This window comes from Scyliorhinus torazame, chromosome 22 (assembly GCF_047496885.1).
Source record: "Scyliorhinus torazame isolate Kashiwa2021f chromosome 22, sScyTor2.1, whole genome shotgun sequence".
In the NCBI taxonomy this organism is placed as follows: Eukaryota; Metazoa; Chordata; class Chondrichthyes; order Carcharhiniformes; family Scyliorhinidae; genus Scyliorhinus; species Scyliorhinus torazame.
The window spans coordinates 91,278,693-91,304,205 of record NC_092728.1 but is presented as its reverse complement, the minus strand read 5'-3'; the positions used below and the strand labels follow the sequence as shown (position 1 = coordinate 91,304,205).

The 25,513-nt window shown below is 47.4% G+C and overlaps 1 protein-coding gene across 3 annotated transcripts in view; it reads right to left on the bottom strand.

Annotated features, from left to right (window-relative positions):
• cntrl (centriolin) overlaps positions 1–25,513 on the bottom strand; it is a 202,457-nt gene that overhangs the window by 42,871 nt on the left and 134,073 nt on the right. For all 3 annotated transcript variants that reach the window (XM_072488558.1, XM_072488560.1, XM_072488559.1), the window contains 5 exons: positions 24,399–24,563; positions 20,382–20,541; positions 14,177–14,292; positions 6,609–6,826; positions 3,286–3,443 (listed from right to left, as the gene is read on the bottom strand). In XM_072488558.1, the coding sequence (XP_072344659.1) occupies positions 3,286–3,443; positions 6,609–6,826; positions 14,177–14,292; positions 20,382–20,541; positions 24,399–24,563 (817 nt within the window). The remainder of the gene's footprint in view (positions 1–3,285; positions 3,444–6,608; positions 6,827–14,176; positions 14,293–20,381; positions 20,542–24,398; positions 24,564–25,513) is intronic.

Sequence of the window (25,513 nt, the reverse complement as noted above, 5' to 3'; positions counted from 1 at the left end):
TACCTGTGGGAGGTGCTGAAGAGGTTCGGGTTTGGGGAGGGGTTTGTCAAATGGGTTAGGCTGTTGTATGAGGTCCCGATGGCGAGTGTGGCCACAAATAGGAGGAGGTCCGAGTACTTTCGGTTGCACCGAGGGACGAGACAGGGGTGTCCCCTGTCACCCCTGCTCTTCAAACTGGCGATTGAACCCCTGGCTATGGCACTGAGAGTTGAGGAACTGGAGGAGGTTGGTGTGGGGTGGGGAGGAGCATAGGGTGTCGCTTTATGCGGACGACCTGCTGCTGTATGTGGCGGACCCGGTGGGAGGAATGCCAGAGGTAATGAGGATCCTTAGGGAATTCGGGGACTTTTCGGGGTACAAGCTCAATATGGGGAAGAGCGAGCTGTTCGTAGTTCAGCTAGGGGACCAGGAGAGGGGGATTGGCAAGCTCCCACTAAAAAGGGCGGAGAGGAGCTTCAGATATTTGGGGGTCCTGGTGGGCAGGAGCTGGGGGGGCCCTGCATAGGCTTAACTTTACAAGGCTGGTGGAGCAAATGGAGGAGGAGTTCAAGAGGTGGGACGCGTTGCCGCTGTCCTTGGCGGGTAGGGTGCAGTCAATCAAAATGACGGTGCTCCCAAGGTTTTTGTTTATGTTCCAGTGCCTCCCCGTGTTTATCCCGAAGGCTTTTTTCAGGCGGGTTAACAGGAGTATAATGGGGTTTGTGTGGGAGCGAGGGACTCCGAGGGTGAGAAGGGTGTTCCTGGAGCGGAGTAGAGATAGCGGGGGGGGCTGGCGCTGCCCAACCTCTGTGGGTACTACTGGGCCGCCAATGCAACGATGGTGCGCAAGTGGGTGATGGAGGGGAGGGGGCTGCATGGAAGAGGCTGGAGACGGCGTCCTGTGTAGGTACAAGTCTGGGGGCGCTGGCAACAGCGCCGCTCCCTCCAAGGAGGTATACCACGAGCCCGGTGGTGGTGGCGGCCCTCAAAATCTGGGGGCAGTGGAGGCGGCACAGGGGGGAAGTTGGGGCCTCGGCGTGGACCCCATTACGGGGGAACCACCGATGGTGGAGTTGAAAGGTAAGTGGGAGGAGGAGTTGGGAGAGGAGATCGAAGTGGGGACGTGGGCAGATGCCCTAGGGAGGGATTCTTCCTCTTCGTGCGCGAGGCTCAGCCTCATACAGTTTAAGGTGCTGCACAGGGCACGCATGACCGGGACAAGGATGAGCCGGTTCTTTGGGGATGAGGACAGGTGTGTTAGGTGCTCAGGGAGCCCAGCAAATCACACCCATATGTTCTGGGCATGCCCAGCGCTGGAGGAATTTTGGAAGGGCGTAGCGAGGACCGTGTCGAGGGTGATAGGATCCAGGGTCAGACCGGGCTGGGGGCGCGCAATATTTGGGGTGGCAGAGGAGCCGGGAGTGCAGGAGGTGAAAGAGGCTGGAAATCTGGCCTTTGCGTCCCTGGTAGCCTGGCGAAGGATTCTCCTTCAGTGGAAAGATGTGAGACCCCCAAGCGTGGAATCCTGGATCAGCGATATGGCAGGGTTCATTAAATTGGAGAGGGTGAAATTCGCCTTGAGAGGGTCGGTACAAGGGTTCTTTAGGCGGTGTCAACCGTTCTTAGACTTTCTGGCAGAACGATAGACATTGGTCAATAGCAGCAACAGCTCGGGGGGGAGGGTTTACTTTATTTTTGTTTATGTTATTTACACTGGAGGGTGTGAGGGGGTGTATACACCTGTTGCGTTAAGTCGGGGTGTTAATGTTAATTTATTATTTATGTACGGGGGGGGGGTGTTGGGGGATTGCTTTTTTAAGATTGTGTTTTGTACTTAACCCTGTTGGGTTCTTTTTTCTTTCTCATTTTGTTATTGATATTTTATGAAAACCTTTAATAAAAATTATTTAAAAAAAAGAAAAGATTACTGCCTCTGGCGGCTCATTCCAGACACTCATCACCCTGTGTGTGAAAAAATTGCCCCTCTGGACCTTTTTGTACCTCTTCCCTCTCACCTTAAACCTATGCCCTCTAGTTTTAGACTCCCCTACCTTTGGGAAAAGATGTTGACTATCTACCTTATCCAGGCCCTCATTATTTTATAGACCTTTATATGATCACCCCTAAGCCTCCTGGGCTCCAGGGAAAAAAACTCCCAGTCTATCCAGTCTCTCCTTATAACTCAAACCATCGACCCGGAGGCATCTTAGTAAATCTTTCCTGCACTCTTTTTAGTTTAATAATATCCTTTCTATATTAGGGTGCCCAGAGCTATACACAGTATTCCAACTTCAACAAGATGTTCCAACTCCTGTATTCAATGTTCTGACCAATGAAACCAAGCATGCGGAATGCCTTCTTCACCACCGCCCACAGGGCTGGTTTAGCACTGGGCTAAATAGCTGGCTTTTAAAGCAGACCAAGGCAGGCCAGCAGCACGGTTCAATTCCCGTACCAGCCTCCCCGAACAGGTGGCGGAATGTGGCGACTAGGGGCTTTTCACAGTAACTTCATTTGAAGCCTACTTGTGACAATAAGTGATTTTCATAAGCAATTTTCACATGTGACTCCACTTTCAAGGAGCTATGAGCCTGTATTCCTAGATCTCTTTGTTCTATAATTCTCCCAACACCCTACCATTAACTGGGTAGGTCCTGCCGCGATTCAATCTACCAAAATGCATCACCTCACATTTATCCAAATTAAACTCCGTCTGCCATTGATCGGCCCACCAGCCCGATTGACCAATATCCCGTTGCAATCCTAGATAACCTTCTTCACTGTCCACTATGCCACCAATCTTGGTTTCATCTGCAAACCTACTAACCATGCCTCCTAAATTCTCCAAATCATTAATATGCAACACTTCTGCTTGCCCAATGATCCCACCAGAAATCTTGCTGGGATAATCATTTTGATATTGCTGAGTAGGAGAAAGATGAATAAGCAATTGACTGTTTACATCAGAAGACATGGAAAATAGGTGAGGGTGGATAAAATAGGGGATTTTCAGACACAAACCTGCATACTACCATGGAGGTCCCAGGTGCCAAAACACTGCAATTTCAACTTTAATTTAGTATTAAATTCTTGTAAGCTTGGTGCAGCTATTTCCATCCCATCCTTTGCCAAATAGAATGTTTCTGACTTTACTGTTTTTTGCTAATTTGACCAACTGAAAGCAAGTCTCCAGAAGGCAGGTTAGATAAAGGCAGCAGCTATTAAGCATCCCAAAGCATAATAATCATGCTGACTGCCAGTCTGGAGTGCCAACATTTTGTACTTTGAGCTTGCTAACCGACATACCTTGCAGACAGATTTCCATGTCTCCTATCTTTGTATTTAGCTCTTCCTTCTGGATGTTCACTTGATTGATTTCCTGGTTCAGTTCACCTATCTCGGTTTGCAGTTTCTGCAGTTTAGATGCAGCATTTGTGTTATTGTCTTCACTTGCTTCAAAGGCTCTGGAACAGCAAAAGAGTAAATTATAAAACATATTTATATAGCTGCCTTGAACTCCCATTCAAAATTTAATGGTTTCAAAGCATATCAAAATGTGTGGGGAAATAGAAAAAAAAAAAGGATTTCCAGTGATATGTTTGTACTGGATTCAAATGAAAATTTGAAAAGAGGATAATGCACAATATGAAACTCAGACATCTCCAAACAGGCACTGCAGCAATAAATTATGAAGGAAGAATCAAAAACTTTCATTTTTATAACGCTTTTTATAACCTCAGGACACCCCAAAGCACTTTACAACCAATGAAGTTTGTTGCAATTATGAAGTGTGTAAAGTTATGGGGCGGGATTCACCGTCCCACCAGCTAGCCAATGGGATTTCCCATTGGGGGCAGCCCCACACCGTCGGGGAATCCCCGGGCATGGGTGCGCTGCCAGCGCAACAGAGAATCCCGCCAGCGGAGAATCCAGCCCATGATGTTTTGGTTCTGTCTCTTTAATTTATGGTAAAATTAAGGGATTCATGTGACCTTTTCTGAAGTATGGTTGGATGGTTTGATTGTTAGAAATTAGAGGGCAGCACGGTGGCTCAGTGGTTAGCACTGCTGCATTACAGCACTGAGGACCCAGGTTCGATTGTGGCCCCCGGATCAGTGTCCATGTAGAGTTTGCACATTCTCCCCGTGTCTGCATGGGTCTCACCCCACAACACAAAGATGTGCAGGGTAGGTGGATTGGCCAGGCTAAATTGCCCCTTAATTGGAAAAAAAAAATTAAAATTAAATGGGGTCAGATCGTTTACTGCGAAGAAAGATGTGATTGCAGTAGAAAGGATGCAGAGGAGGTTCACCAGAATGTTGCCTGGGCTGTAGAGTTTGAGCTATGAAGAGAGGTTGATTAGGCTGGGACTGTTTTCCTTCGAGCAGAGAAGGCTCAGGGTGGACCTGATCGAGGTGTACAAATTTAAGAGGGACATAGATTGTGTAGACAGCAAGGAACTTTTTCCCTTAGTAGAGGGGTCAAATACCAGTGGGTATAGATTTGGACAGGAGACTTAAGAGGGTGTGAGGAAAAGCTTTTTAACCCAGAGGGTGGTGGGAACCTGGAACTCGCTGCATGAGAGGTGGACCCCTCACAGCATTTAAGAAGGATTTAGATAAGACTTCAACTTCCATAGCATACAAGGCTACAGACCAAATGCTGGAAAATTGGATGAGAATAGAATTGATGGCCAGAGCAGATATGGGCTAAAGGGCCTCTTTTTGTGCTGTGAAACTCTACAATTCAAAGGTGCAAAGCGGAGGCAATGGCAGCAGGTTGTGTGCTAACATAGAACATACAGTGCAGAAGGAGGCCATTCGGCCCATCGAGTCTGCACCGACCCACTTAAGCCCTCACTTCCACACTATCCCCGTAACCCAATAACCCCTCCTAACCTTTTTGGTCACTAAGGGCAATTTAGCATGGCCAATCCACTTAACCTGCACGCATTTGGACTGTGGGAGGAAACCGGAGCACCCGGAGGAAACCCTATCAGTGGATGAACTATAAGTCCCAGCCAGAGAAGTGTGGAGAATGGTGGGTTGTAAAACAGTTGTACTTTAAGGTGCCCATTTATTTCCAAGATAGAAGTGTTGGGGTCTCAAGGATAGCTAATCAGCACTTCTCCCATGATACAAGGTTCATGTCATTCTCATTGCAGTGGCGATCCTCTTTAAAAAATGAAAGGTCTAAGTTATCCCTGAAAACACACAGACAAGGTTAATCTGCCAGGAACCAGGTGGCAGAGAGCAGCTAGATGCCAAAAGTCTCTAAGGTTCATAGCGTAGGAATGCTGATAGGAGATGGTCTCAGATTAGAAAGACAAAATTGACGAGGAGTTAGAACGTGGCAAGAAGATTCACCTATCTTTTGCTAGAGGAAGAACCTCTGAGGGGACAGTCCTGAGATTAAAAGTTATCAGGCTGAGAAACGAAAATAGAAGTAAACAGTGCTTACGAGTCACCTTGGTCGGGTTCTGGGAGGTGTGACGTATATCTATGAAATGTGCTTCAGTTATGCTAAAAGAAAAAGAGCAATGTTCTGTTTTGTAGGTTGTATAAATTGCTTACAAAGATAATGTTTAGTCAAGGTGCTTTTAGTCTTTTGTGAGTGAAATCTTTTTAAAATTCATTTTTATGGGATGTGGGCTTCGCTGGCTAGGCCAGCATTTGATGCCCATTCCCGATTGCTTTTGAGAAGGTGGTGGTTAGCTGCCTTCTTGAATAAATGACAAAATCATCTATTTCAGGCATTGGTTGAGGGATAATTGTTGGTCAGTACATCAGGAGAATCCCCCGACTATGCTGTGTGATCTTTGATGTCGCATCTGAAAGATAGCACCTCCAACAGTGCAGCACTTCCTCAGTGCTGCAAGGTTACACTAGCCTAGATTATGTGCTCAAATCTCTGGATTTGAATGCACGATCTGTTGACTCAGATGTGAGCCTTATGTCAAAAACATGAACTCATCTGTTCTCTCCACAGATGGTGACTCATTTGCAGGGAATTTCCACGCCTTTTTTTTGGATTCAGCATTGCGGCATCTGGATATTTTAAAATTTTATTTTCTGGGCTTACATTTGGTTAAACATGACAGAAAATCAAAGGTGAAGTGGCAGCAGTTTCTATCTAATGGTTTTGAGGTTAGCTAATAATACTGGTTATCTGTGCTACGTAATCTGTCATATTCATGGGGAGACGGTGGTATTGTCACTGGACTAGTAATCCGGAGTCCCAGGGTAATGCTGTGGGGTTGAATCCCACAATGGCAGATGATCAAATTTGAATTCAATAAAAATCTGGAATTAAAAGTCTAATGATAATCATGAAACCATTGTAGATTGTTGTAAAAACCCATCTGGTTCACTAATGTCATTTAGGGAAGGAAATCTGCCACCTTTACCTGGTCTGGCTCATGTGACTCCAGACCCGCAGCAAAGTGATAGACTATTAAATACCCTCTGAAATGGCTGAGCAAGCCACGCAATTCAAGGGAAGTTAGGGATGGGGAATAAATGCTGGCCCAGCCAGTGACACCTACAACCCAGAACTAATTTAAAAAAAATATTACTTATAGTTGTTTTATCTGGCATTGGACGAGGTTAATATCTTGTTCTGTTCCTTACTTTTTTGCCTGAGTAAGTTTGTTCTCCAATACAAGGCAATTCCCCTTCATGTGGCTTCTCTCTCTCTCCAGAGATTCAATACTGTGCTGAAGGGAATTTATCTTGGTGTTCAGCTGGTCTACATCTTGCCGGTCCTTCTCAATAAGCTGCTTCTGGTGGTCTATTTCTGCTCGTTGACACTGAGAGGCAAATTGCAGATTTTCTAGTTCACTTTTCTCCTGAAGCAAAAAGAAATTTAATGAACACAGCAAAAATGAATCATGCAGTTACTCTGACTACAACAAAAGATTTATGTTACAAAATGTCTCAGCAATAAGCACTCTTGAGCCCTAATTATAATTATTTCCAAATGAAAGTAGAAAGCATTTTTACAGAACAAAAGCACATATTTAATATTATTATACCTGTAGTAATGCCTATCGTCAGTGACCATTCGAGAAGATAATGTGAGTGCTTTATACACAGTGCTAATATTATCACTGTCCTGTGTGGAGTTTGCACATTCTCCCTGTGTCTGTGTGGGTTTTACCCCCATAACCCAAAAAAGATGTGCAGGGTAGGTGAATTGGCTATGCTAAATTGCCCATTAATTGGAAAAAAAGAATTGGGTGCTCTAAATTAAAAAAAAATAATTAAATATCATGGTACTATGAACTAGTGTAAGGAAAATAGTGCAGTTTTGGCCTTATGTGAGAAAAGAATATTCTTGCTGTAGGGGGAATGCAGCAACGGTTTACCAGACTGATTCCTGGGATGGCGGGACTGATATATGAGGTGAGATTGAATCAGCTAGGATTGTATTCGCTGAAGTTCAGAAGCATGGGGCACGATTCTCTGAAATGGAGACAGAGTGTTCGCGGCGTCGAGGTTCACGACGGCGCGAAACGGCCCCTATCCCGACCGATTCAGGGCCCGAAAATGGGCTAGGAGCGGCGCCGCGTCATTTACGCGCGCCAGGCCTTGGCGCCGCTTAAAGGTGGCGCCACATACATGACGTGGCCGGCGCCGCATAACTGGCGTCACCCGCGCATGCGTGGTTGCCGTCCTCCCTGCAAGAAGATGTTAGACGGATCTCGCGGGGTTGCGGAAAAAAGGAGGTCTGCCTTCAGAGAGGCCGGCCCGACGATCGGTGGGCACCGATCGTGGGCCAGACCGCATTTGACCCCCCCCCGCAGGCCGCCCCCCCCCCAGCGTTCCCGCGCTGTTCCCGCCGGCAGCGACCAGGTGTGGACGGCGCCGGGGGGAACCCGCCATTTTGGGCAGGCCGCTCGGCCCATCCGGCACTGAGAATCGCAGGGGTACTGGTGAATCGCCATTTTGGCTGTCTCGGGCGATTCACTGGACCGCGCCGCGCAAAACGCGATCGTGCCGATCTGGCTGCTTCCGTGAATCGCGGGAGGGCGTCGGACCGGCGTCACGGGAAAATTTGGCGACCCAGGCGATTCTCTGAAATGGCACGGGAGCAGAGAATCGCGCCCATGAAGTGGTTCTCATAGAAACCTATAAAATTCTAACAGGACTAGACAGGGTAGATGCAGGAAGGGTGGATGTGTTCAGAACCAGGGGTCACAGTCTAACAATACAAGGTAGACCATTTAGGACAGAGATGAGAAGTTTCTTCTCCCAGAGAGAGGCGAGCCTGTGGAATCCTGTTACCACAGGAAGTAGTTGAGGCCAAAACATTGTATGTTTTCAAGAAGCAGTTAGATATAACACTTAGGGCAAAGGGGATCAAAGGATTGGGGGGGGGGGGGGGAGAGAGAGAGAGAGAGAAGCAGAGTTAGGCTATTGAGTTGGATGATCAGCCATGATCACAATGAATGACAGAGCAGACTCGAAGGACCGAACAGCCTCCTCCTGCTTCCATTTTCTATGTTTCTATGAAAAAGGACCAAAGATTTTAAAAAGGACAAAGGAACATACCTTTACCCGGTTGATTGTATGTTTAGGTATTACTTTACGTATTTCTTTTTGACAGATTCATTTCTTTATGACAAATTCACCTGCTGTTACTAACTAGCCAAGAGGGGGCATAAAAAAGCCATTTTTCTTTGAGTAACACTTATTTTGTACATTTCAATAAAGATAAGTGCATAAAGCAAAAGCTGCTTCTGCTGAATGATTTAGACAGTAGCAGTTATTGACTAAAAACACTAGCATAAGAAGCACATCTTATTGATTAGGGACCAAAAAGGAGATTTTATTGTGGAGATAGAGGGCATTGTTGAGGTACGAAGTGAATAATTTACAAGAAATGAATGCTCCAACATCAGAGTAAAGGGGGAAGTAGGAGAGCAATTGAACAGGTTAAAAAAAGGATACGGTTGGTAGCACGCAAGTAGAAGGTCATCTTGCCTATTTGGGCTGCATTCTAAGTTTCTGGGAGAATAATTATGGAGGCTCTGGCCACAATCTCCCCACTTTCCTTCAAAATGGGGGTGGTGTATAGGGCACATAAAGGAAAGCAGGAGGGTAGGGAAAGGGAGCGGTTGTTGAAAGAACTTCTGAGGGTGGACAGACAATATGCGGAGGCACCGGAGGAGGGACTGTACAGGGAAAGGCAAAGGCTACATGTAGAATTTGACTTGTTGACTACGGGTAATGCAGAGGCACAATGGAGGAAGGCACAGGGTGTACAGTACGAATACGGGGAGAATGCGAGCAGGTTGCTGGCCCACTAACTGAGGAAAAGGGGAGCAGCGAGGGAGATATGGGGGGTGAGAGATGAGGAGGGAGAGACGGAGCGGGGAGCGGAGAGAGTGAATGGAGTGTTCAAGGCATTTTACGAAAGATTATATGAAGCTCAGCCCGCGGATGGGAAGGAGAGAATGATGTGCTTTCTGGATCAGCTGGAATTTCCTAAGGTGGAGGAGCAGGAGAGGGTGGGACTGGGAGCACAGATTGAGATGGAGGAAGTAGTGAAAGGGATTGGGAGCATGCAGGCGGGGAAGGCCCCGGGACCAGACGGATTCCCAGTTGAATTCTATAGGAAATATATGGACTTGCTGGCCCCGCTACTGATGAGAACCTTTAATGAGGCGAGGGAAAGGGGGCAGCTGCCCCCGACTATGTCAGAGGCAACGATATCGCTCCTCCTAAAGAAGGAAAAAGACCCGCTGCAATGCGGGTCCTACAGGCCCATTTCCCTCCTGAATGTGGACGCTAAGATTCTGGCCAAGGTAATGGCAATGAGGATAGAGGATTGTGTCCCGGGGGTGGTTCATGAGGACCAAACTGGGTTTGTGAAGGGGAGACAGCTGAATACAAATATACGGAGGCTGCTAGGGGTAATGATGATGCCCCCACCAGAGGGGGAAGCGGAGATAGTGGTGGCGATGGATGCCGAGAAAGCATTTGATACGAGTGGAGTGGGATTATTTGTGGGAGGTGCTGAGGAGATTTGGCTTTGGGGATGGGTATATCAGGTGGGTACAGTTGCTGTATAGGGCCCCGATGGCGAGCGTGGTCACGAATGGACGGGGGTCTGACTATTTTTGGCTCCATAGAGGGACGAGGCAGGGATGTCCTCTGTCCCCGTTATTGTTTGCACTGGCGATTGAACCCCTGGCAATAGCATTGAGGGGTTCCAGGAAGTGGAGGGGAGTACTCAGGTGGGGGGAGAAGAACACCGGGTATCTCTGTATGCGGATGATTTGTTGCTATATGTGGCGGACCCGGCGGAGGGGATGCCAGAGATAATGCGGATACTTGGGGAGTTTGGATAGTTTTCAGGGTATAAACTGAACATGGGGAAAAGTGAGTTGTTTGTGGTGAATCCAGGGGAGCAGAGCAGAGGGATAGAGGATTTACCGTTGAGGAAGGTAACAAGGGACTTCCGGTACTTGGGGATCCAGATAGCCAAGAATTGGGGTACATTACACAGGCTTAATTTAACGCGGTTGGTGGAACAGATGGAGGAGGACTTTAAGAGATGGGACATGGTGTCCCTGTCATTGGCAGGTAGGGTGCAGGCGGTTAAAATGGTGGTCCTCCCGAGATTCCTTTTTGTGTTTCAGTGCCTCCCGGTGGTGATCACGAAGGCTTTTTTCAAAAGAATCGAGAAGAGTATTAGGAGTTTTGTGTGGGCTGGGAAGACCCCGAGAGTGAGGAGGGGATTCTTGCAGCGTAGTAGGGACAGGGGGGGGCTGGCACTACTGAGCCTAAGTGAGTACTACTGGGCCGCCAATGTTTCAATGGTGTGTAAGTGGATGGGAGAAGGGGAGGGAGCGGCGTGGAAGAGATTGGAGAGGGCGTCCTGCAGGGAGACTAGCCTACAAGCAATGGTGACGGCACCGTTGCCGTTCTCACCAAAGAAATACACCACAAGCCCGGTGGTGGTGGCTACATTGAAAATTTGGGGGCAGTGGAGACGGCATAGGGGAAGGACGGGAGCTTCGCTGCAGTCCCTGATAAGAAACAATCATAGGTTCGTTCCGGGGAGAATGGATGGGGGATTTGGAGCATGGCAAAGAGCTGGGGTAGTACAACTGAGAGATCTGTTTGTAGATGGGACGTTTGCAAGTCTGGGAGCGCTGACGGAAAAATATGGGTTGCCCCAAGGGAATGCATTTTGGTACATGCAATTGAGGGCTTTTGCGAGGCAACAGGTGAGGGAATTCCCGCAGCTCCCGACGCCGGAGTTGCAGGATAGAGTGATCTCAGAGACATGGGTGGGGGATGGTAAGGTGTCGGACATATACAGGGAAATGAGGGACGAGGGGGAGATCATGGTAGATGAGCTGAAAGGGAAATGGGAAGAAGAACTGGGGGAGGAGATTGAGGAGGGGCTGTGGGCTGATGCCCTACGTAGGGTAAACTCATCGTCCTCGTGTGCCAGGCTAAGCCTGATACAATTTAAGGTGTTACACAGGAGTGTACAATTTAAGGTGTTACGCATATGACTGGAGCACGGCTTAGTAAATTTTTGGGGGTAGAGGATAGGTGTGCGAGATGCTCGAGAGGCCCAGCGAATCACACCCACATGTTCTGGTCATGCCCGGCACTACAGGGGTTCTGGGTGGGGGTGGCAAAGGTGCTTTCGAAGGTGGTGGGGGTCCGGGTCGAACCAAGCTGGGGGTTGGCTATATTTGGGGTTGCAGAAGAGCCGGGAGTGCAGGAGGCGAGAGAGGCTGACGTGTTGGCCTTTGCGTCCCTAGTAGCCCGGCGCAGGATATTGTTAATGTGGAAGGAAGCCAAACCCCCGGGTGTGGAGACCTGGATAAACAACATGGCAGGGTTTATAAAGTTAGAACGGATTAAGTTCGTGTTAAGGGGTTCGGCTCAGGGGTTCACCAGGCGGTGGCAACCGTTCGTCGATTACCTCACAGAAGGATAGAGGGAATGGAGAAGAAGTAGACAACAGCAGCAACCCAGGGGGGGGGGGGGGTGGAGGAACCAGAAGGACTCTCAGGGATGTTAGTGTATAAGTATAATATGTATAGGTTGTTGTTATAGGTAATTGTCTACTGGACTGCTGAATTGTATTTTTGGAGAGTATTTATTTGGGACAAGGCAGTTGCCATTTAGTTTTGTTTTTTAATTTTGATGTTGTTTATATATTATTTATCGGACGGACTCTCAGGGATGTTATTGTATATGTATAGGTATTTGTTATAGGTAATTGTATATTGGATTGTTGGATTGTATTTTTGGAGAGTATTTATTTTGGATAAGGCAGTTGCCATTCAGTTTTGTTTTTGTTTATATATTATTTATTTACTTGTTTAAAACTGGCCAGTTATTTATATTGCTTTATTGTTGTGTAAAAGAAACACTACGTACTGTTATGTTTGGCCAAAAATCTTGAATAAAATATATTTAAAAAAAAAAAATGGGGGTGGTGTCAGAGGTTTGGAGAACTGTAAATTTTACAGCCCTATTCAAAAAAAGAAAGGAAGAGGGATAAAACCTGGCAACTATAGCTAAATCTAATATTGGTGGGGAGTACATTTTCCAGTGACAATCACATGGAACAAAATTGAGTAGCACTTAGGAAAATATGGGTTAACAGATAAAGGCCAGAAGATTTGTTCGACGTAAATTGTTTTTGATTAACGAGTTGGAATTGGGGTCATAGGGACAGGAGGACATTTAGCTCACAGGACCTGTTCTCATTCAGTGAGATCATGGCCGATCGATAATTGAACTCTATATACATGCCTTTGCCTCATATTTATAATATCTATCAATCTCAGACTTCAAATTAGTAACTGATATAGCATCAATTGCTGTTCGCAGAAGAGGAGAATTCCAAGTTTCTATCAGCCTTTGTATGAACAGTGTTGCCTAATTTCACTTTTAAATGGTCTACATCTAATTTTTAGTCTATTTTCCAGTCCTAGATTTCTGAACCTACGAAACTTGTTTCACTTTCTTGACCACATTTGTTCTCCTTAATATCTTGAAAACATTAAGTCACTCCTTAATGTTCCAAACTCCAGAGAATATATGAATAGTTTGTTTAATGTCTCTTCATAATTTAACCTTTGGAGTCCAGGCATTTTGTTAAATCAATGCTCCTGGAGTGTGGTGTCCAGAACTGCTCACAGTACTCCAGGTCTGAACAGGGCTTTGTGTCGCTGATCATAGCTTCTACTCTTGATATTCTAATCCTCCAGATATAATGATCAGCATTCCACTTTCTTTCTTAATTATTTTCTGTACATGGTCATGATATTTTAATGATCTATGCCCTTGCACCCCAAGTCTCTTTGGATGCCCACTGTTTTCACCATTTAGTAAGTTACCTGTTCTATCCTTAATAGGCCCAAAGTGGAAGATCTCTCATTTGCCTCTATTGAAATCCATTTGCCACATTATTGCCCATTCACTCAATCAATCAATATTTCTTCATTTTTGATGAAGCAACAGAGCGGGTTGGTTGGTGTGCCCATCATGGTGATGTTGTGTATATGGTAGTTGATAAAGTATCAGATAATGGTCTTGTTAGCAAAAATGAAGGCCATGCAATTATTAAAAGAATAGTGGCTGTGTGGATATGAAATGGACTGAAAGCAATGAGTAGATGCGAATATTGTTTTTCAGGCTGTAGGAAAAGTGCAGAACATTCCCTAGAGGTTAGCGTTGTGAACATTGAATGCCCTGCCCATAATTGCCAAAATAACCTTCCATTCAGGGGATTGTATTGGTCCTTATATGTATATGTAGCAATATCATATGCGTATTCAAATGTAGTGTCAGGAATAATTAATTTACCATAGCCCCTTGAAGATTACATTACATTGTATTTTGTTACACCATGGGTGGCACAGTGGCAGTGCCAGGGACTGGGTTCAATTCCAGCCTTGGGTGACTAGTATGGAGTTTGTGTGGGTTTCCTTTGGGTGCTCCAGCTTCCTTCCACAGTCCAAAGATGTGCAGGTTAGGTGGATTGGCCATGCTAAAAGGTTTTTCCTTAGTGTCACAAAGATGTGCAGATTATGGGGTTACTGGGATAGGGTGGAAAGCGGGCCTAGGCAGAGTGTTCTTTCAGAAGGTTGGTGCAGATCCGATGGGCCGAATGACCTCCTTCTCACTGTAGGAATTCTACGATTCTATAAATTACAGACCTCCCGTAGCGCAGCTTCTGTCCTCTCCAGTTCCTTCATTTTCAGCTCATGGTGCTGTTTCAATTCCAAGAGTTCATCATTTTCTAATTGCACCATTTCTAGAACATGTTTCAGCTCTATGGAAAAAAGATTAGGAAACAAAATCTGCTTTTGATCGAGACAAAATTACAAAAAGAAAAAGGTACAACAAAGGAACATTCATTTATTTAGACTGGCTTAAAGTTGAAGTTAGGTTTTAATTATCTACCATCTCATAATACATGTATTATTGATTAACAAACAGTAAGACCTAAATGACAATGACATGCTGTACTAATTCTGCATTCCCACTTACAATTGGTCTCAATAAAAAGCATGGAAAACAAAGCTGCCTCTGTTACCTGACCGTGAAACCACTGAAAAAGTAAAACTATTCCTTTCTGTGAACATGGTGAAATAAAACAGCAATTGTCCAATACAAAGTTATCTTCACAGTTAATCTGGTTATGGAATGGAGGTGGGTGACAAATTAAGACCAGAAACATATCAAGGCTATGAGAGGTAACATAACACAACAATTGCTTCTTCTACACATTCTCAAAACTAATATCTTATTGATAACTGATAACTGTTGGTCAATTCTCATAGATGGCTCACTGGGAATGAGTATTGTAGATAAACATGTATTAAAAAGCAACTTCCCTTTCAGTACAATGTATAAGCTACAAATCATAGACAAAAATCTCCCCCATATATTGGCTAAGTTAGAAAAATTGCAAGAACTAAATAGTTATTAATTTTAAATTCAAACTGAAACAATGTGTTTGCCAAGTCATTTTGGCAAACAGAGAACTTACTGTTTTACTTAGGTTTACTTCTCGATATATTGGGCGTGATTCTCTGGCCTCGTTGCGCTCCCACTCGAGCGAAACGAGGTCGGTGAATAGCGGGAGAGGCTGAAAACAAGAACCACGCAGCAGGCGCCAAACAGTTTGCGATGCAACCGACCCACTCCCATAGGCAAAATCGGAATCTCGCTGTAGCGGCACAACCATGACAACCCCTGGATCGTGTGTACATTCCAGGGCTAACCCTTGTCCCTGCCCGCCTGTCCTCACCGACAGCCGAGGCCTCTGGCAATGTGGCTGAAGACTGTAGCTAATAGGCAATTGCTAATCCACTCAAGTGGATTCCCGTGGGTGGGCGGGCCATGTAACAAGTGGGAGTCATTGCCTAGCATCCCAATCAGGCAGTGATGCCTGGACACTGCCTGAACACTGCAGGAGGCAATACCACACACACAGCAGCCAACATCCGAACAGGGGATGGGACACAGCTCTGATGACATGTCCAAGGCCGGAGAGTGCCTTGGCCGGGGGGGGGGGGGGGGGGATGGGGACCAGTGCCAGGTCCAGGTGATGGTATGAGCGGGTGTCCGGGGTACAGAGTCTGGGAACCTGTGAGGGGAGCCCGCTGTGGCCTGGAGAGTGCATGGGCAGGGCATTTCCGAGTGTGGTGAGGAATCAATGAGGAAATGGAGGGTCCCGGGGTGGGAGCCACCACTGTTTGTCAGTCTAACCCCCTCTCCCAATGTCATACGATATTGAATGCTACGGCAGGGATTTTGGACTCTGCAGAACTTGCCTGGAGACGGCGGCAGCAGCAGCTATTGCAGATGCTCGATGCGGCAGACCATGTGCCGGACCCCACCCCACACCTTGAGGATCCAGCCGTCCACCAGCCCAGGGAGAGATCCAAGAGGAGGCCCGCGACGGCCCAGGGTGTACAGGCATCGCTGGTCATTTGAACAGATGACGGACAGCGGGTGCCACGGGAGGCTCTGCCTGAACAAGGAGACGTGCGACCCCTGTGCCGAGTCCTCACGGACTTGGCACCACATCGAGGAAGGAGGAAGACACCCGCTCCCAGTAGCCATCAAGGTCACCACAGGCCTGAACCATTACAACTTGCGATCAATCCAGGGACATGTGTGACATCTCACTGCCCACAGGTGCATCCTCCAGATCACGGATGCCATTTGCCCGGACGGAAAACTATATTAACTTTGAAATTGACCAAGCCCAGCAAGATGCCTGGGCAGCAGGTTTCTCCGCCATCGCCGGTATGCCCCAGGTCCATGGGCTAATAGATGGCATGCATGTTGCCTTGTATTGACCGGGCCATCTGGGAGTATCCTACGTTAACAGAAAGGGTTCCACTCCCTCAACATGCAGCTCGTGTAGATCATGCATGGGTGTGCACGCTTCCCAGGGAGCGTCCACAACAGCTACATCCTGGGGAAGTCGGTCATCCCTGGCTCATCGAGCACCACCCCAGGAGGGGCGGCTGGCTCTTGGAGGATCAGGGGTACCCTGCTGAGGACCTGGCTAATGATACCCGGACTGTGATTGAGCAATGCATCGGACTCCTCAAAATGCGGTTCCGATACCTCGACTGCTCTGGTGGTGCACTTCAGTACATCCCCGGAGGGTCGGCCGCTTTGTTTTGACTGCTGTGTCTTCCACAACCTCGCACAGCAGCGGGGCAACAAGATGGAGATTGGTGATGAGGAACATGTGGCCCCCTCCAGGGAGGAGGACGAGGATGATGAGGTGGCGCCGGGCTAGCAGAGGTGGAGGACGAGCCCAGGGAGGAACTGGAGGACCAGCCCGAGGCTGCAGGACAGGCGACAGCGGAGAGGGTCTGGCCAGCCTGGAGGGCCACGGAGACCCTCATATTTGTCCGCTTCACAAAGGACGTGGCCTGGTCTGTCATCGATACCGTACCCACCCCCATCTACCAACTTCCCATGATATGTGTTACATCACGCCAGGGTCCTCGGACTGTGTCGACACTGTCAGCGGATCACTGTCAAGGGCAGGGGGTGATGATAACCCGCAGAGAGCTGAGCACCAGTGCTCCTCTATTAATGCCATCGTCTGACCCCTGCCTGATCGTTGAGTGCTCGCTCACATCCACTACCTGCATGCGGTGTGCCCGGGTTGCCTGGTGAGGTGGGCAAAGAGTTCAGAGGGAAGGGTTCGCAGGTTGGCCCGCGCTGCAGACGAAAGTGACAGAGGTGTCATACTGGTTGTGCATGTATGCGTTTATTGTGTTTTACAATTCCCCACTACAAAGAACAAAGAACAAAGAAATGTACAGCACAGGAACAGGCCCTTCGGCCCTCCAAGCCCCTGCCGACCATGCTGCCCGACTAAACTACAATCTTCTACACTTCCTGGGTCCGTATCCTTCTATTCCCATCCTATTCATATATTTGTCAAGATGCCCCTTAAATGTCCCTATCGTCCCTGCTTCCACTACCTCCTCCGGTAGCGAGTTCCAGGCACCCACTACCCTCTGCGTAAAAAACTTGCCTCGTACATCTACTCTAAACCTTGCCCCTCTCACCTTAAACCTATGCCCCCTAGTAATTGACCCCTCTACCCTGGGGAAAAGCCTCTTGACTATCCACTCTGTCTATGCCCCTCATAATTTTGTATACCTCTATCAGGTCGCCCCTCAACCTCCTTCGTTCCAGTGAGAACAAACCAAGTTTATTCAATCGCTCCTCATAGCTTATGCCCTCCATACCAGGCAACATTCTGGTAAATCTCTTCTGCACTCTCCTGATATTGCCTCCCCCTCCGTGCTCTCAGTGACCCTGGATGTGTTTTGCCTTCCTAGCTCTACTGCTACATCTAGGTGTGTTCCCAGGATGCACGTCAGAGGTAGAGGGAGCCAGCTGCTCACGTCGCCCCATGGTCTTCGATCCCTCTGGGGCCAGAGGGATCCGGCGCACTTGGTGCAAAGCTGTGCCACCCTGTTCTGGGTGCTGAATGTGAGACGTGGCCTCATCAGAGGAGTGGAACACAGGGGAGATGCTAGCCACTATCGCCACTCCATGGGACGGGTCTGGGTTGGAACAGCCACCCCCCCCTTCCTGGTCGGTGCACAGAGGGCCCTGGGGTACACTTTGGGACGGAGGGTAGCTGGTTCGAGCCCGGGCTGCCACTGCTTCACCTGGCTCTGCCAGCTCTGAAGGCTCCCCATGGTCTGCACCATCATATCGACACCCTTGGTGATGCTCCTCAGTGACTGGGACATGCTCTGCAGAGCCTCGGCAATGCACACCTGCAACTGGGACAAGCTCCGCAGCGTCTAGGCCATTCCCATCTGAGAATGGGACATGTCCCGCAGAGCCTCATCAAGGTCAGCATGGGTGCATGTACCTGCGCTGGTGGTGGGCGGGGATCACAGCTGAGACGCCTCAATCGTTTCTTCCTTGGAGCTCCCCTCTGAGGTGGTCTCATGGGAGGCTGGAGAGGGTGCCACCCGGGATGGGCCAGGGCCGATGGCTGGAGGAAGGGTTGGGTGCTCACGTGACAGCGGATAGGTCTGGGGGTGGGGAGGCGTTGGTGTCTACTCACTCACGCTGCCCGGCGTAGGTCGTTGACTGTTGACCTATTTCCGGCATTGGAGGCCAGTCCACCTAGTCACACTCCCGGAGCTCACAGCTGTTGCCACCTCGTCACAGGCAGCACTGGCTGCCCTGTGGCTGACCTGCCGGCACCCTTTGGAGAATACATCTCTCCTGGCCACCACTGCATCTAGGAGCCTCCCCAGATCTGCATCCACAAATCTTGGGGCCGGTCTCCTGGGCGCCATTGTTGTGAACTGGCTGGGGTTGGCTGAGCAAGCACTGCTTAAGTACTTCTCGACTTTGTTAACGGGGGGCTGGCGAGCGCGATGCCTGCAAATAGGTTGGCGAGCCTTAATTTGCGGCAAGAAGCCCATGGGGCCTCGTCAAGTGGACCAATTAACGTTGAATAGCGTTGCCGGCCTTGCTGGGCCGAGTGCCGGGAAGCTCGCAGCAGTTCCCGCTCGCTTCCACACTTAGAAATCTTTCCGGAGAATCACGCCCATTGTTCATCATTTTTAAAAATCCTAGAAGAACCAAAGAACAAAGAACAAAGAAATGTACAGCACAGGAACAAGCCCTTCGGCCCTCCAAGCCCGTGCCGACCATGCTGCCCGACTAAACTACAATCTTCTACACTTCCTGGGTCCGTATCCCTCTATTCCCATCCTATTCATATATTTGTCAAGATGCCCCTTAAATGTCACTATCGTCCCTGCTTCCACCACCTCCTCCGGTAGCGAGTTCCAGGCACCCACTACCCTCTGCGGAAAAAACTTGCCTCGTACATCTACTCTAAACCTTGCCCCTCTCACCTTAAACCTATGCCCCCTAGTAATTGACCCCTCTACCCTGGGGAAAAGCCTCTGACTATCCACTCTGTCTATGCCCCTCATAATTTTGTAGACCTCTATCAGGTCGCCCCTCAACCTCCTTCGTTCCAGTGAGAACAAACCGAGTTTATTCAACCGCTCCTCATAGCTATTGCCCTCCATACCAGGCAACATCCTGGTAAATCTCTTCTGCACCCGCTCTAAAGCCTCCACATCCTTCTGGTAGTGTGGCGACCAGAATTGAACACTATACTCCAAGTGTGGCCTAACTAAGGTTCTATACAGCTGCAACATGACTTGCCAATTCTTATACTCAATGCCCCGGCCAATGAAGGCAAGCATGCCGTATGCCTTCTTGACTACCTTCTCCACCTGTGTTGCCCCTTTCAGTGACCTGTGGACCTGTACTCCTAGATCTCTTTGACTTTCAATACTTTTGAGGGTTCTACCATTCATTGTATATTCCCTACCTGCATTAGACCTTCCAAAATGAATTACCTCACATTTAGTGTCCGGATTAAACTCCATCTGCCATCTCTCCACCCAAGTCTCCAACAAATCTAAATCCTGCTGTATCCTCCGACAGTCCTCATCGCTATCCGCAATTCCACCAACCTTTGTGTCGTCTGCAAACTTACTAATCAGACCAGTTACATTTTCCTCCAAATCATTTATATATACTACGAACAGCAAAGGTCCCAGCACTGATCCCTGTGGAACACCACTGGTCACAGTCCTCCAATTAGAAAAGCATCCTTCCATTGCTACCCTCTGCCTTCTATGACCTAGCCAGTTCTGTATCCACCTTGCCACTCACCCCTGATCCCGTGTGACTTCACCTTTTGTACTAGTCTACCATGAGGGACCTTGTCAAGAAAACATTATGCAACACCGTTTTCAAGTTAGAAAATGTTCTGAAATATGATTTGCAATTTTTAGAAATATGGAGGTTTGCAATTTTCAGAAAACCAACCTGTCTTTTGCTTGATAATTTGCGCTCGCATGCTCTGAAGTCTTACTTCCTCATTCATCACTTCCTGTTTTGACAAGAAAAGTTGTGAATTCTTCTCACTGATCTGAGCATTTAGTTCTCCTTTTTGAGCACTCATCTCTTCAAGCAAAGTCTTCAGTTCCTGTAAAATAGAACTTCTTTAACTATTCTGTGAAAATATTCAAATGTTTTGACGCATATATAACTATAGAAACAAAAAATGCAGGAAATACACAGCAGATAAATGAGCCCATCTGGAAAGATTAGAAAAGTTCACATTTTGGACGTAACCTTTGACAAGGAACACTGACTTTTAGTTGGCATACATACTGTTACAGAGAAAGTAGGACCAGAGAGAGCAGATGTCCTAATATTTCGTTTGGAAAGGATTTTCTCCAGCCCATTATAAAACTTGCGAAGTTTTGAGGTCTTAGGATCTCATCTCCAAATGAATAAGCCTCATCTGGAAGAGCTCCATTCATTTTAATGGAAACTAGTACTTTAGTCTTGCCTAGAACCTGGGGTGAAATTCTCCGACCCCCCGCCGGGTCGGAGAATCGCCGGGGGCTGGCGTGAATCCCGCCCCCGCTGGTTGCTGAAGTCTCCGGCACCCGAGATTCGGCAGGGGCGGGAATCGCGCCGCGCCGGTTGACGGGCCCCCCCGCGCGATTCTCCGGCCCGGATGGGCCGAAGTCCCGCTGCTAAAATGCCTGTCCCGCCGGCGTAAATTAAACCACCTACCTTACCGGCAGGACAAGGCGGCGCGGGCGGGCTCCGGGGTCCTGGGGGGGGGGGGGGGGCGCAGGGCGATCTGGCCCCGGGGGGTGCCCCCACGGTGGCCTGGCCCGCGATCGGGGCCCACCGATCCGCGGGCGGGCCTGTGCCGTGGGGGCACTCTTTCCCTTCCGCCTCCGCCACGGTCTCCACCATGGCGGAGGCAGAAGAGACTCCCTACACTGCACATGCGTGGGAATGCTGTCAGCGGCCGCTGACGCTCCCGCGCATGCGCCGCCCGGAGATGTCATTTCCGTGCCAGCTGGCGGGGCACCAAAGGCCTTTTCCGCCAGCTGGCGGAGCGGAAATTCATCCGGCGCCTTAAGGTTGGGGCTCGGCCCCCAAAGATGTGGAGCATTCCGCACCTTTGGGGCGGCGCGATGCCCGTCTGATTTGCGCCGTTTTGGGCGCCAGTCGACGGACATCGCGCCGTTTCCGGAGAATTTCGCCCCTGATCTAGGGCAGTTGGTTAGAGGGAAGCACACTAGTTATTGGAAAGGTTCTGTGCACTCAGTAGTGTTATGCACTCTGTAGCGGGGGCTGATTTAGTTGAGTGGGCTAGACAGCTGGATTGTAATACAGAGCAAGGCCAGCAGCGTGGGTTCAATTCCTGTACCGGCTGAGGTTACTCATGAAGGCCCCGCCTTCTCAACTTTGCCCCTCGCCTGAGGTGTGGTGATCCTCCGATTAAACCACCACCAGTCAGCTCTCCCCCTCAAAAGGGGAAAGCAGCCTATGGTCACCTGGGACTATGCCGACTCTAGCGTTATGATCCCCTTAAGAGGTCATTACCATTTAAAAAGAGGCATGAATTCCCAGTGACCAATGCAAAGAATGGCACAAGATTACATGCTTATGACTTTATAATTGTGACAAAACAAATCAATTAAACATTATTTAATAGACAACTAATACATTGAGCTACGGAAAGGTATTCCCTATTAAGCTCGTTATACGACCAAATCCCCCCAACACATTCACACTGAATTCTCGATAAAAATATAAGCTTGTGTTTAAATCCCCAAGCTCCTCCCAGATTTAACAGGATCTCTTTGCCCCACCAGTGTGAATCCCTGTGTGTCCGTTTAAACAAAGTCCCCTTCACTGAATCTTCTGAGCATACTCAAATGGATTTTCTGTAGCAAGGCACCTACTAGTGACTCTTTGGTCTTTAACTCTCCTTGAGCATAATTTCTCTGAAGAGGAGATCAGTTCTCACTAGCACTCTGCTTGGAGGTTAATCAGAAAACAATCCTTTTTCTCTCTGCTTGGTATAGCAGAACCTGTTGTGGGTCTGCTTCCCCAATTTTTTCTGTCTGACTATGAGAGTCTGCATGCTGCAAGAACGGCTGCCTCCTCTTCTGTGTCCAGATGTTAGAACTTGCACCTTACTTTCAATATGTTTTGACTGGGCCTGTCTGCATAGCAATCAGGTCACATGCGCTTGCCTCTGGGCAGATTTTATGAGATCACATGGGTTTGTCTCCAAACTCTTCCATTTTCCCTTGATTAAGGGAGACAGTTCAAAGCATAACCATCTTACAAAAGTCATGTTCGTAACAGTAAATTGAGGGCTTTCCCAGGATGGATGGCTCAATATCAGCGCAGGCCAGTCTGACGTAAATGGAGAAATTCTGGAATACATGCAATATTGAACATGTAACAAAAGGGCAGTTGGGGAAGAAATTCTCCATGTAACCATGATTCAAACAAAAGTTGTTAACAGATTTAAAAGATAAAACAGTACCTCCCATTGAGGCTTTCTCAGAAGAAACAAATGAAGGCAAGCAGAGTGAGGTAAATTTCTCATGCATAAAATTTTACCTGAGATCCTACTTCAGGATGATTTATGTGTATTGTTACAATCAGGTGAGGGGGGCTGGAATGGCTCCCCTCTTTTCTCACTCCTTGTTTGACTCAACAACTGTTTTTTAAAAAAGGTACACTTGCCAATTCAGGGAGTGTTTAATTTTTTATGTGCTGTGGCTGTAAAAGATGCACACAGACAAGTTTTCTTGAGATTTTTGATCAAAAGAGGATAGTCTTTATGGTACTCGACCTGGCCTAAGATAAATAATAAAAATAGATTAGAGTGGGAGGAATAGATTTAAGCAATTTAAAGTCCTGTAATGTTAAGGGGTGTTGTAACCTGCCCGGACCCTACTGGGTAGGGACAATTGGTTATCCCTTGGATCTTGGGGAATATGAGTTGGAGAGAACCAGTAGTGAACTACTGGCGCAGTGTAAATATTGTTGTAAATAAAAGTTACTTTCTGTTTGACTCAACAAACTCATGTTGGACTCTTTGTGGTCCTTCCAAAAGGAGGCATACACACTTTGAGGTTTGATGACTTGATTGCCTTCAGCCTGACCTTGGAGGTCCTTATGGGTCGGCGTTGAGGCACTTTAAAGATGTAGGAATATTATTTATCCTTTATTCTAAAGACAGTAGCCGAGGGGTTGAATTATTTTTAAAATCTGTCTGCAGCACATACATTGCCAAAAAAGAGAGAAAAGACACACAAATCACATTCAGGATTGTGCTGCTTCTGTGCTTCAGTTTGCTTGTTATGCAGAAAACACAGTTGTTTAAACACCCAAAGGATAGCCGATTTGTCATATGGCCCTCTCTTTCCAACTACAGTGACCCAAATATGGTCATGGCCAGTGTATTCCTGTTGTCACTTGATTAGATCATGCTGGAGATTCATCTCTCAGCCGCCAGGGTCCCACTGTCCAAGCGATTATGTCTAATGGTTTATTGCTAATTAGTTGAGAACCCAGGTGACTGTCTGGATGCTTTGCTAATGGAATATTTGTACTGCTTCAAAGCAATCATTCCTGGTGAGGCTTTCAAGGCGGTTTAACTCCATTTTATGGCCTTAGAAGATAGAGTGATGCAATTATGCAGCCAACTTTGATTGTGATTTCAAGTCCTTGGAATGTCTTTCGTCTTTTTAACCATTTAATTAGGGGCTTCCTGCCAGTAAATTCAAAATAAAAGCAAATTACTGCGGATGCTGGAATCTGAAACCGAAAAGAAAATGCTGGAAGATCTCAGCAGGTCTGGCAGCATCTGTAGAGAGAGAAAAGAGCTAACGTTTCGAGTCCAATGACTCTTTGTCAAAGCTGAGTAAATTCAAAAATCTTATTTTGATATAAAACAAGGTTTTAAAACAATATTGAACATTTTCAGCAGAATATATTTTACATAAATGTACTGACCCGAACTTGGCGCTGCTTGTCAATCACCTCTGCCTCAACAGCACGTAGAACTTCCAATAGGCTTGCTTTTTTCTTTTCAATATCATTCTGAAAAAAGTGGAGCTCTTCTTTCCTTTTGCCTGAACACCTGTCCAACAGCATTAACTCTTTCTGCGATCCCTCAACCTGATGGGGAAAGAATAGAAGTCACAATTTCAATGCTGTACATGTGCTGAGCAATTAAAATTGGTCTTCGATTTAAGATTAAAATTAGTGGTATTGTAATGGATCTTTTGGCTGTACTAACAGTATTCATTTTGTGTTCTTTAATTCTTTGCCATGTCAACTTTTAAAGTTAAGTTTCTCTTCAGAATCTCCCTACACCATACAGAATGCCCTGGTTGAGAGGCCACCTGGTCACCAATATTCAAGTTTTTGATTATGTTGGTCTGTTATCAGACACAAAGTGCTAGATTTTCACAGAGTCAGGGAAAAATGGAAGACGGCCCAATTTTGTGGATCAGACAGCCATTTCCGGCTCTCCTAATTTTCCCCAGTGTGGGAGAAGAGCACAAGCGAGCCGGCTCTATTGCAGGGGTAGGCATCTCCGACCAAGCCCCTCCACATTTTCATGGATTTGGGTCAGCTTCCGAGTGACTCGTTGTTCACAGCCCCTCAGCGGTGTCGTGAATCATAGCCTTGGCAAATGATTCTTTGGAAAAATAACTTCAAAAAGGCTTGCCCGTGCACCTCATGTCTACTTATACCTTCCACCTACACCCAATGGCTCCTCATACCCTCTATGCCAAACCATGCACCTCCAACTACCCCAATCATCGCTCATACCCTCTGTTCCAATGCTAGCACTTCAATGCCCATTCACCCAGTACCAATGAACCCTATAACAATGACATGCGTGGAAAAGCTTAAAAAACAGACGATCATAACCTTTTTTAAAAAACTGCTTATACTACAACCCTATACAAGTGTCAATCAACCAAACCTTTAAAGTATCAATTGCAGAAGCTACCCCCGCACTTGACATCTCTTTATCTTGTATAAATAAATATTGAGCAATTGACAAAATGCATCTAAGAAAAGGAAACTGTCAATAAATTAATATTTTCCCTCGTATG